The 12,865-nt window shown below is 39.7% G+C and overlaps 1 protein-coding gene across 4 annotated transcripts in view; it reads left to right on the top strand.

Moving 5' to 3' along the window:
• The first annotated feature begins 814 nt into the window (after positions 1-814).
• wdfy4 (WDFY family member 4) overlaps positions 815-12,865 on the top strand; it is a 75,774-nt gene continuing 63,723 nt past the window's right edge. The window contains exons 1-19 of one of the 4 annotated variants that reach the window (XM_085182010.1): positions 815-1,075; positions 2,168-2,261; positions 3,118-3,369; positions 4,604-4,715; positions 5,168-5,292; positions 5,392-5,520; positions 5,662-5,851; positions 6,395-6,584; positions 6,939-7,099; positions 8,255-8,487; positions 8,601-8,740; positions 9,008-9,138; positions 9,433-9,534; positions 9,658-9,848; positions 10,767-11,494; positions 11,656-11,749; positions 11,850-12,064; positions 12,158-12,276; positions 12,384-12,576. In XM_085182010.1, coding sequence (XP_085038136.1) covers positions 2,241-2,261; positions 3,118-3,369; positions 4,604-4,715; positions 5,168-5,292; positions 5,392-5,520; positions 5,662-5,851; positions 6,395-6,584; positions 6,939-7,099; positions 8,255-8,487; positions 8,601-8,740; positions 9,008-9,138; positions 9,433-9,534; positions 9,658-9,848; positions 10,767-11,494; positions 11,656-11,749; positions 11,850-12,064; positions 12,158-12,276; positions 12,384-12,576 — 3,326 coding nt within the window. In that variant the 5' untranslated portion in view covers positions 815-1,075; positions 2,168-2,240. Of the gene's footprint in view, positions 1,076-1,984; positions 2,262-3,117; positions 3,370-4,603; positions 4,716-5,167; positions 5,293-5,391; positions 5,521-5,661; positions 5,852-6,394; positions 6,585-6,938; positions 7,100-8,254; positions 8,488-8,600; positions 8,741-9,007; positions 9,139-9,432; positions 9,535-9,657; positions 9,849-10,766; positions 11,495-11,655; positions 11,750-11,849; positions 12,065-12,157; positions 12,277-12,383; positions 12,577-12,865 lie in introns of those variants that run through there. The other 3 variants (XM_085182011.1, XM_085182009.1, XM_085182012.1) reach the window with 3 other exon arrangements.

Genomic DNA, 12,865 nt, shown 5'->3' with positions numbered 1-12,865 from the left:
GCAAGGTGTCACGTGGCCGCGCTTTGCCCAAAGCACGTGGTCGCTATAAATACCATGACGCCTCCAAAGTAAGCAGTAACGCTGTGCTGTGCCGCGATACCAACTGTTACTAATACCAGTACCAATACTTTAAAACCATAATGACAGCTTATGTGGGTAAAGGCAGAATGTCGTTTTGAAAATAAATCATAGATGATCCTATTTCACGATTTCTTAAAAAATAAATAAAAATAACAGTCAAAGTAGCCATTCGTTTTTCCCGACTCTTTGAATACCTCCCTTCCTAATTATCTCCCTTCATCTATTTTTTTGTGTTAATTTAGTCTTCCTCCATCTCTTCCTCACTTCTCCACAGACGGTGCATCAGAATCAGCCTCCTGTGACTATGAGGCCTGGTTACTAGTTGTTGCTGGTACTACTGTTCATGGTGCAGCAGCCCAGATAGTTAACATGTTGGTTAATTTGACACATTGGGCTGCATTTCTTTTTGTTTTCTTTTCATTGTTTTATCTCAGCTTTCCAGCTTCATCTTTTACCCACTTCTTCCACACTGAACCTTTTCTACAAGCTGCATGAGTGTGCAGCAAAGGTAGAGGAGGGAATGGGCTGTAAGTGCTTGTATCCACTGGGTGGCTCTTCAGGCCGGCCCATCGGCCGAAAAGTGCATCGGCCTATTGGGAAAATGCCCTGTATGCCAGAGTACCTGACTTAGAGGGTAGAAACAACATATTGATCCGATCTCAATGCTAGTGTTGGTATCGATATTATCGATATTTGGATGGCCCCGCCCACCTCTAGTAAACTGAAAGTGACCTGGGGAACTTACCAGAATAGTGTAAAAGAAATGCAAACACCACATTTAATGGAAGTGTAAGGCATATACTGAAGGAAAAGAGAGCATGTCTTTTTTATTATTTGCCCCTTGCATTTAGTCGTGTAAGATTACGTAAGAATAGCATGGTTTAACCTATAGTGCTCAGGAGGTGAGCATGTTGGAGTCGGAGGCTAAAATAAGAGTCCAGCTTTTTAACCTCGGAAGGAGCTCGTCAGTTGCACATGTCGTCAGCTTACAAAGGTTTGTTAACACTTCTCGTTTTGAAAGTGGTTACTATATGACGGCTTGATCCTACAAAAGAGAGGGCAACTTTGGCTGGGGAGCTGACTCATATGTGTGAAAACGTATGTGTGATTTCCATAGCCACACTGTTATCTTTACTCTTTAATTTGCATTCGCTAATTCTGGAACCCCCTTTAAGTGCAGGCATTTTCACTTGTGATACTTAATCTCAGTACTAATACTGAGCTATGCGGAAGGACATTGCTAAGCCATTTTCTTTGCTACATCAGCGTCTCTGCTCTCTTTACTGAAAAACACCGGTTCACTAACTTATCAAGCTTGAAAGTCTGTGTAATTTTGAGCCTTTTCTTTTACTCCCAACTGCTGTTGATGACACGTTTCTGTATCGTCAATACTCACAAGATGGCGCCATTTAGTCATTTAGCTAAACACTTCACAAGTGCCGCACACGTCTGTGTGCCGAGTTTCTGCTGTGTTTATTGGCTTTAATTCACATTCACGAATTGTGGTGTGTTCTGCAACGTTGCTAAAGGCTAGTTTCTGTATTTAAAATACTACTTTAGTATATAAATACATCAACTGTCAACTTGCATGGGTTGATCTTGTCATAGGTTGGTTTTGAAAAGTCCTTCCTAAACACAAAACAGTCCAGCCATTCTATTTATTACCAGCAAACAAACAAAAAGCACTTTGTTTCTAATTGTTCCACCAGCAAGTCAGTTCCTTCACGCCAATTCGTGACTCAAAGCCTGGTTTGTGGCTTTTTTTTGGTGAGTCATGGGCCATGCCACTGTGATTAAATATCACAACAACCTTACAAGACCGGTCTATAAAAAGAAAAGGGACGTTTCTTTGTGCTGCAGTGGGAGGGCCTCATCTAACCAGCTAAACAACTGTTATTTCACTTCTGCTTCTCTAAGGAAGTGGGATAGCACATGACTCGCACCAGCTGATTTGAGTTGCTCAAAGTTCAGTCTACTTGGTGGAGATTAGTAAGGGGCGGGTACTTTTACAAAGGGGGCTGCAATGTATGCACCAGTCATGTCTTAGCAGGTTTCTTCTTGTCTATTCCTCCTGACATGGGAACAGAAACAGACCACTCAAGTAGTTGGAATAACACAGCACAGATGACAACATCACCTTAGTGCCAGGAAAACCCCAGATGGCTCTTACACAAACTCAGGTAAAGAATGATCCGTTGCATCTAAGTATTCATGAATTTTGTGGGAAATATGAGCTGCCTTTTACTTTACTTACAGCTGTAACAAAATGTGTTGGCTATAAGTTAAGCCCTCTGATTCTTACCACCATTGTTCGTTATGAGTACGTGATTCAAAATGGAAAGTAGTCGAAATAGAGCGACTATAATATGGAAACGACACTCTGGCTACAATTGCCATGCAGTACAATGGCATGAATGTTTAGCAGTAAAACTCCTCACCTCCTGATATGCTGTTAAGCAGAAGTGAAACACATTGCCTCGCAGTATTTAAATAAAGGGCTTATTCAGAGTCACTTACTCCCAACAATGTTGTTCTATTATAAGGATAACAAGCTTTTGATTTTGGAATTGCAGTTGTATTAAATTGACCTTAGGAGTGCTTATTGTGTCATTTTCACACGAGCGATAACTGGTGCTGGTCATTTAACACTACACTACTGGCCTATTCTCAGCAAAAGATCAGTCTTATTTTTTTGACAAAGCAATGGTGCGTGTGAAGCGTGAAAAGTATCACACAGTAGCTCTCAAAGTACTGAAAGTTGGACATCCTTTGTAAAATGCAGCCCCTTCATAAAGATGGTAATCAGTAAATGAGAATGGCACATGACTGCCAGTGGTTTGTCCCTGTGCCTATTTCTCAATTGAGACAGTGTGACCAGGGTTGGCGGCAGAAGGTTTAGCTTGGGACAAATTAAACTGAGTGACACAAGTGAAGAAAATGTGATTAGATAATATTGTGAATATTATATAACCTTGCTGTATCTAAAAAAAAAAAAAAAAGATGGAACAGTCATATTTTTTTTCTAACCCCCTCCAGGAGCAAACCTTTAGAGGGGAGAGGATCAATAAGGAAACTGGAGAGCTGAGTGCTTCGGGAGAGTTAACAGTCTCTGTGGAGTTGAAGTCAGAGAAAGTGGAGGGCTCTTGTAGCAACCCTCAACTCACACAAGTGCTCAAAGAACAACTGCAGGAGCTGAGAATTCAAACAGCCTGTACCCCTGACCACAGAGCTGTTACTCTGGAGCAAAGAAAAGACCATCTGCGGAAAGTCCTGCCTCTATACATACAGGTATAGACCACTATAAGCAAATAAGTGCATACTTGCCACGTATTGTTCTTCTGTTTATTGTTTTCAGAATTATGTCTTGCACCTCAGTAGTCTACCGAGCATGTTATGTATTTCTGAATATTGTATAACACAGAACAAATTTTCTTCTTGAGAACCTTTATTAGATTATGCCATTCCAGTTTGCAGTGGGGCCTAAGTTCAAATTTATAATCAACTTTGAAATGGGTAAGTAGATTGCTGGAGACAGTGTGGCATCTGGAAATGCTTTAAACCACAGGAATGAAGACTTAAAGCAACATTAGATGACAGTCAGATGTTTCAACCTTAGGTGATCTTATCACTGAGTGGTTCCCGAACTATTGTGTATGTTGTATCTTTAGATAATAATAAAAAAACAAAAAACAAAAACTCCTTTAAATTGGTGGCTTCATGCCTTACTTTGATTAACTGGTGAAAGAGGTTTTTCGTTTTTTCCTCTCTCGATGCATCCCAGTTATGAGGAACCCTTACTGTTTTTTGTAACACTTGCATGCACTGTTTCACCACTGTGTTCTTACAAATGCAGACATAATTAGTCTCCATACAACCACACGGAACCTGATGGCTGTGTGTGGTTGTATGTGAAAACCTCACAACCTCATAAGTCCATCTTTAGCAAACTAAGTAAAATCTGATATTTTCTCATGGAACTGAAGACTGTATAGTGTGTGGTACCTTTCATTATTTATAGTATAAAACAGCGATCTAAATGTAATATGTTACTTAACTTAATGCCAAGTACTTAGCTAAGTAAAAGCTGACGAGATTTGCTACTGAATCGGTTGCATTTTAACTTACTCTTACACTCAGTTTCAAAGTAATTTGCAGAGAGAACTCTTACAAATTAAATTGGTTACATCAAACATGTTGACAGTACATCAAGTCCAAATCAATATTTCTGTTCTCAGTTTTTACTTAAAGGTTTTCAGAGAGGTATTGGGACTGTATTTTGTTGTATAGAGATGAGGAAATGGTGTGAACAACATGTAACTTAGTACATGGCTACATTTACAAAAATCAGCATCTTCTTCTTCTTCTTCTTCTTCTTCTTCTTCTTCTTCTTATTTTTTATTAGTCTTTTATTTGTCCAGGTAAAACATCTCACTGAGATTAAAAATCTTATTTCCAAGAGAGACCTGGCATCATGGCGACATAAGTCAAAATACATGTGATGGTTTCTATTCTTCAATTCCAGGCCTGTGAAGATGGTGGCCGATTTGAAGGTTTGGACATCAAGGGGCTCGCAGCTCTCACCGCTGACACTGTCATCAGCATTGTCCACAAGAGACTGGCAGACAGACCTGCAGGTACTGCTTCTTACAGTAAATATAGCACAGTAAATTAAGACTTTGGGACTTTCCTCCACCTACTTCTGCTATTTCTGGGTGTCGCTATTTTTTCAGTCAGTTATTTTGGCCACTTGGTAAATGGGATGCATATTGAAAATCAAAAGCATGCAGTACAGTGTAATGCAGACTGTTCTAAAAAATTATGAAAACACAGAAAGAGGTTACCACTTTTCTGGTTTTATATTTCTATTTCTCTGTCTCTCTCCTGTCTTACTCTCTGTTCCAACTATTGCCCGTTGTTTATGAAACTGTATATTTCTTTAGATAAGAAAGAGAAAGTTATTTGAGGAAGTAAATGCTTCTTCTTTTAGACACGTGATTTAATTTAGAAAAAGGCCAGCATGGTCCCTGTAGTAGCTTATTAGTGATTTACCTCTTCTCAAGTTTAACCTTCATTTCATTTTTTTCAGAGGAGGCCCGTGAAAAGGTGGTGCAGTTCTTCAAGAGGCCAGATAATGACACAAATCATGAAATGGAAGAAAGTTTAGGATGGCTGCTGTTAAAGTCTCTCTTGCTGCTTACAGCTGACAGCTCAGTGAGTCATTAACAGTTTTAAAGCATAGTAAAGTTTCAGTCGGGTTACTACTCCATATTTTTAGTTGATCAGGTGAATGAATTATGTGTTTGTTTTCAGGATATACTGTCATGTATAAATCAAGAACTCCCTGGTGCTTTGATGAAATGTCTGTACCTTCTAGTGTGCCTTCCATCTAAAAAGGAGAGCATCAGAATAGAAGAAACCTTTCAGGAAACATTAACACAGGTTAGTAACAACTGACTTCTCCCTTTAGATGGCAATGGGTTATTTTTATTTCTGTGATTTTGGTTTTCTGTTGTGCAAACTCACATTTTCTTCTTTCCCCAATTTTTGACAAACCATACTTCTCTTGTCTTTCTCTTTTAGGTTATTCTTCAGCTGTGTAGGCTGCCAGTCAACGTGGAGATACTGGTAGAGACTCAGGAACTGCAGTGTCTTATTATTGGTCTCACATCATTATGGGATCAGACCAGTGGCACCTGGAGGTATCAAGCCTCCCGCATCCTCAAAGCAGTCTCTGCTGTAGCAACAAGCAACACTGTCCCCAGCTTACTAGGTAAGATAAAACACAAATATTTGCAGTAATTAACATTTTTGTAGCAAGTATAGTCTTCTAATTGATTTGTTTCTTACTTGTAATAGGCCTCATTGCACTCTTAAATATTGTGTCAAAACAGGATACATAGTAGCATGAGTGGGAAGTGATTTGTGCAGTAATGAATTAATTATAGCAAGAAACATGATCTAACATCTCAACAGAGTTGTACTGAAAGTCACATGAAGCCTTAATAAGCACAAATAATTCATTCGAATGTTCTAGTGCACATGGGTTTACTCAATTTATTTTGGATACCAAGATGCTATCAACACTTTTCCATGTGAAATTTTGCTCAATTGACTCTGTGCCGCTTTGCTGTGGAATTAACATTCTACTGCAGTTTGGGGAACTTTGCACTAAGAAAAACATTTTATTAAGTCACTATTCAAGACTGCTATAAAGACGTATAGTTGAAAAAAATTGTTTGATTGAACTGTAAACTTTTATGCAAATGGATGTTGTTGTCAATTTGCTAACCAAGAACACTGCTTTTCTCATTAGGCAAGAACTGTGTTCGCATCTGCATCCAGAACCTCTTGCACATCACTGGTGATGTCTCAGGATCACTGCTAGCTGAGGTGGCTGTGGCTGTGTTTAGCTTCATTAGAGACACCTATCACCTCAGTCCAGCCCTCTTCATCGAGTTTGACACAAACAATGGTTACAAGACCCTCGAGAATATCCTGAAACGGTGAGAATAAAGGTCGCTGACACAAAAAACAATGAAACAGAAGTTGAAGTTAATGATACCCAATTAAAAACATATTAAGCAGACATACTTATCTAAAGACAATTAAATATGTTAAAAGAATTGTATTGTTGTTTTGTTGGTCTTTTTAAGCAAGGAGATGCACATTAGTGAAAGTTAAGTGGAATTTATTAGGATACAACCACTTCAAGTAATGAAATGTTTCATATAAAATCAATTTGGTTGGCCAGCACAGAGGAAGCTTTATTTATCTTTAGTAAAGAGCTTATCTTTAAATATTTATTTCTACTCATCATTTCTTATCTTTGTTGTCTCCTATTGTTATAAAATCATTAGCTGTGAGGAGGGCGTGTCCTTAGAGCAGTTTCAGCCTGTGGAGGAGTTACTGGCTCTCATTGGGTCTTTCACTCTTCTTGGAAAAACTGAGCTGAAAGTGGCTCTTTGTGTCACCAACCCCCAACCTTCAGGCTTTAAATTTGACCCTCCACTCACTAAAGGTAGGCCAAGCCTTCATAATAAGCTCTCTATTGTTATTCTCAGGGCACCTGTCCCTAATTATCACTTAAGAGCTGATTGTACCTTGAGGATAAACTCTGTATTTGGATAAGATGCTTCATATTCCAAACCATCTAATTAATATCAGTTGCATGGCTCAGCAAAGACAGAATCAGATTTCCCTCCCAGAAGAACCACACAGGTCATCCCTCCTTTGCACTTTTGCCTTTATATAACCCACCCAAACTACACTACCCACTTCCTATGATTTCCCACTCATCCTGACTCCCCATACAGCTACCCCCACTGCAGCACACAACGCCCCTCGGGTTAACAGGAAGCTGAGGTGATTATGTCTGGGATGATGAAGTGGAGGCTTCCCCTCTAACTCTGTTAGGATGCCCCACATCCATTCACCACTGGCCTACAGCAACCAGTCATCTATCATGGATGCACACACACCTCTATCAACACTCATAAATAGAGTGTCCATAACAAACACATACATATCATCCCAGCGTACACACAGACACACACTCAACACCCATCTATCACATCAAGGAGTAGATCTGTTTCCAGCAGAGGGACCAGGGACTGTTTTATGCTGACCTTATTTGGTTTTGATGCAATTTTGTTTAATCGAGAAAATGAATCCTATTACTAACCAGCCTTTTATTTATTCATGACAAACATAAGTGTGTTTTGGCACCTAAATGTAAGGCCTCCTCTTAATATTTTGACAGTACAGTAAACAAACTCTATCAAGGTAGATCATGCTACTTTTCTTCTGCACCTATGCATGCGACACTATCAAATCTTTGCTTGTATAACTCAATAGGTTTGTGAGATTGAACATGTGCTCTGTTGTTTATGTCTTTGTTTTCCTATGACATTCGCATTGTGATGCCAGGAATTTGCATGCCAGAGCAAAATCGGATAATTCAAGTTTTAAATTCAAAACATCTTTTAGCTAAATTGACCTCAAACTGATATAGTTTCACATTACTCTGTGTCATAAAGTAGTATAAGAGTGCATTCCCTACCCATTCATATAGAACATATTTTCTCAAATCTGATCAGATCTAAAAGCAAAAATCTTATTTTGAGAAGTGTTCTAGTCTTTGGACACGTTTTAGTTTCCATACTCGTGTCTCCAGGTTTGGCGGTGAAGAACCTTCGTGCCTTCCACTTGCTGCAGGCCTCCTTGATGCATTCTGAGGATTCTCTGCTTGCCTGCCAGCTTCTTCGAACCTTACAGACAATATGGGAGAGCGACCCAGCCAATTTCTTCCTCTTGGAGTGGACTGTTCAGTCAGTGGCCCAGCTGGCTACTTGTGTGTGGCGTAAACCAGCTCCTGTCCAGAAACTCTTCTTTTCCCTTGTAGAGATGGTATGATTTCTGATATTGACAGTAAAATATACATGCACCCTTTGTCATCAATGCAACAAGCATACAGGGCCTGATTAAATATCTTTTATTTATTTATTTTTTATTTTAAACAGGTCATATTTAAGTTGAACTACATCCCCCATGAGACTTTGCGTGCACTGTTGAATGTGTTGAAGCAGAGCTGGGCTGGGACTCTGGCTGGTGCGGTGGCAGGGATAGAATTTGGAGTGGTGGCTCTTAAGAGTTTTCACAAGTAAGCAGTGCAAGTTGTTAAAATATTTATCTTCTCAGTATGTTCCTGCTTGCTCATTTATTTTTTTAATCCTAAAATAAAAAAATATATATATATTGTTTTTGGTCTTGTTAGTGAAATTACTTTAAAAAAGAATGCAGCCAAAAAACAATTGTCTTTAAAAGCAATAAGGTGGGTTATTCAGATCATTTAAATGTCTGTCTTTAAATATTAAAAATGACGTGTACTGCTCTTTTAATTTCTTTAAATAAAATCTCTGTTTTGAAGGATGACTATGCACAGTGCAATGCTATCCGAGGCGCTAACTGCCTTGGGTCTGCTGGAGCTGCTGCTTGGAGAACTCCGCAGGAGAGCTAAAATCCTGAGGAAGGCTGGAGTAGTCTCTTGTCCTAAAATGGGTATAAATGATTGTTTCAGTTTCCTCAACTTGTCATATAATTAGTTGTACAAGTACTAAGTGCAGACAAAGGGTGCTTGTGTGACATAACGCCTGCCGTTACAGAAAACTTGGGAATGAACAGAACACTTGGCCATGAAAGAGTACTTAAGAATACAAAGTGTGTCATTGTGTAATGAAACTCGTATGCTTCTTTGTATTTGGGCATGTACCTTTGGTCTAGCAGGCAAATGTAACCTGAAAAGTGCATCTTTCATCCTGACTATGTGCCCTGCGGTTCACACCTTCTCTTTAGATTCTCAGCAGCTGCCATGTGTCGAGGACGGTGAGAAACTGCTCACTACTTGCATGCTTCAAGTTGTGTCAGCCCTTACTCTGCGTTCAATCAAAAACACAGGTACATGCAGTCATACTTTCCATATCCAGTCACTTGTGTACCAGGCATAATAAATATTTATTTCTTTCATTTGTCTTGAAGCTGCACACTGTTTTTGCTAAATGTTTTGCACATGTATTCCAGTTTCAGTGCGAGACCTTGGTATGATTCCCTATATCAAGATCTTCTTGGATGTGGATCAGTATCGAGAGTCCACTTTGAGCATTTTGGAGCAGCTAGCTGAGATTAACCCAGAGGAATTCATGAGTACAGCCATCGGAGCTCTCTGCTCCTCCACACAGCAGGAACTTGGATTAAAGCAAGACCTTTTGCAGGTACTTTACATGGACCCTCCATCAGAGACAACCTCACACACACACATCCAGTGATCTAAGTTGAACTGTTCATGTAGCCTCTATATCACATCATAACAAATAGTAATACACTTAAAACATAATAAGCTTCTGAATTTATTTTCTTAGCATGTGGGACTCTTATTCCATTATGGACAAATGCAGATTGATTTGCTAAAATGCGTTTAGCTGTTAACTCTGGACCGATTTGATTAGACCTGCAGCCTTGTGCTGTGGCACTCAGAAGATTACCACCTCTATCAGATCAGTGAATGGGACAGATCTGATTAGACTTAACCAAGTTACACACCTACTGTATGTGTCCATTTTTATAGATGGCAGCAAGAAGACCACTTACTTGCTGATATTATGTGTACTTTGTGTGTGAGCGCGTGTGCTTGTTTGTGCACACATGCACGCTTTTTTTCTGGATATGTGGGTATGTGTGTATGTGTGTGTCTGTTCTTTGTGCTAACATGGTTATAGCAGGTGGCAATCAGATTGGGTGCGACCTGGGCTAGCAAGTGTTGAGAGCCATTGTGATTACTCCAGTTTCAGTTAATCACATTTTCCCCTGCGTTCTGTCTCACACATTACCTACCTGATGGATTAGTTCTCTAAATTTGATAAAGGCTAATGTGATTTTGCTCACTTCCAAAAACTAGTTACCAGAAATGATTTATGATTTATCTATACGTTTCATCTATTTTTTATGACACTGTTTTAATTGAATGGGGAGATCTTTTAAAAGCCAAGATTTTAGGCTTAGTGCCTATTACATTGCTTTATCTGTCAATGCTTTATCAGAATCTACTGTGTAAATGTATTATTAAGCTAAAATGTGTTTTAGTGTACATGCAGATTGTCCAAATGGTCTCAGTTCTGTCTTTGGTATTTAAGTCTTTGTTGAAGGTCTTGGAAAGCCCCAACAGTTGGGATGCCTTCAGGAGGGCGGGAGGCTTCACTGGACTGTTGTCTCTGGTGACGGACATGGAAGGAGCCCTATCTAACCCTCCGCAGGGAGAAGTGTGGAAGTCACTGGGGCATCAACCACTAGTTGACCACCTCCTCCTCACATTGCACATTTTGTCTGTGGTTGTGCATCTTCACACTGCAAATGCCCATCATTTTGAGACTGGTGGCTTTTATGAAAAACTGGCAGAGGCTCTACTTCAGCTGGGCTGCTTCCATGCTGAAGGCTCTGGGAGAGAGAAGTGGGTTGGTGAAAAGTGCTCCTGTCCCTGGACTGGAGAAGAAAACCAGGCTCCTGGAAAGAGCTTCTACCAGTTTGTTGATTTGGCAGAATCCCCTGTATCTTCTGCCTCTCCCTCCACACCACAGCCCAATCTGCCTCTCACTCTTCAGACATGTATAAGGCTGCTCTCCTTTCTCGACCAGTTTGCCACAGGAACATACTCTCCTCAGAAGTTAAATTTGGGACCAGAGCGAGAGAATGGATGTGATGACGATAAAAGGAAATCAAATGGAACAGCAGCACATGAAGGAGTTTATTCAGGATCTCCTCCTGCCCACTTGGGATCAGGCTCACAGTCCATGGAGGACAAACAGGGAAGTTCCAGAAACATGGTGCCCAGGAGTCCCTCAGTTTGCACGGAGTCTCAGTACAGGTGGATATTTCATTTTGGAGGGTTTTTCTTAATAAAAATTTATGCATTCACATCTAAATTGTACACATAAATGTACTAATTGTCTGTGATGTCAAGTATTGACCCTTTCTCCCCCCCCTTTTTTAATCTCTTTTTTTATTTTTATGTTGCCTGGTTTATAGTAGGTTCGGTTGTGATCCTGTTATTCTTCACCCAGGAGCAATCAGAGTTATTATGACTCTCCTTCCATCGGTTTTTACTCACGAGGACCCACAGGTACCTTTCCATACCTGACATTTTACAATCTCTAATGTGCCATACTTTTTAATCCTCAAAGAGGCCCGGCATTAGAGAAATTAATTTTCCTCTTTCACAGCTCTCAATGGAAGTCCAACTCTCACTGGCACACCACATCCAGGCAATGGTCAAATCTGAGCGAAACCGTCAGATTATGTGCGAGGGTGGGCTGGTCTCCATCCTCCTGGCCCACTGTCAGAGCATGTTGCTCACTCCTAACCACCCACTACATCTACCTGTTACACGCATTTTGGAGAAGCTCTCTTCCCAGTCCATCACTCATTCAGACTTCAGGTCAGTTATGCACATAAATTGGAGTTTATATTCAAAGTATTTCTTTTTTGTACTTAACTTACAATATTATCTATATAACCTTTCCCTCCTCAGAAAATTCCTGTGTTTGGGGGATCCTCTCATGTGTTTGGGAGACAAAACAGCCAAGCAAATACAGTCAGAATGTAACCCAGAAACCAACGGACCTGTATCAAATGGTACACATGTGTCAGGTTGTTTTTTTTTTTTAAATCAATAAATATTTCATTTCATCCTCTTGAGATTTAGCTTTGGTTATAATACATGAAACACATTAGATTTTGCTTGTTGTCTAAACCAGGTCACAATACAGGGGTAAAGACATTGAAGCGCAGCTTCAGTTTGTTGCAGTCTACAAACTCCATTGGTTCAGCAATCCCTGTCCACCAGATCCTCAGTCTCGTGTCCATGACTTCACCGCGGACCTTTAAACCACACAGACTCTCTTGCTCACCTGCTTTTGTAGAGTTTGACATGAGTGAGAGTGGATATGGGTGAGTTCTTGCTTCACTGAGCTTCTGACTACTCTTGCAATATTAAATAGAGTAGATGATTTGATGTTTTTTTTTTTTGTTTTGTTTTTTGTTGGGTTTTTTGCTGCAGTATCAGATTTCATCAAGTGATAAGAAAGGAAAAATAGTGAGCATACAGTAGTGAAAAGAGATAAGAATTTTAAATCATTACCTTAATAAAATATTGTGCTGTAAGTGTTGTACATAAAATTACCCTATAATTAAAATAAATAAATAAATCAGCCATTTGCTAAATACTTGTAATGTAACA

The sequence above is a fragment of the Neolamprologus multifasciatus genome, chromosome 13, assembly GCF_963576455.1.
Source record: "Neolamprologus multifasciatus chromosome 13, fNeoMul1.2, whole genome shotgun sequence".
Taxonomy (NCBI): domain Eukaryota; kingdom Metazoa; phylum Chordata; class Actinopteri; order Cichliformes; family Cichlidae; genus Neolamprologus; species Neolamprologus multifasciatus.
This window is presented reverse-complemented; position numbering and strand designations above follow the sequence as displayed.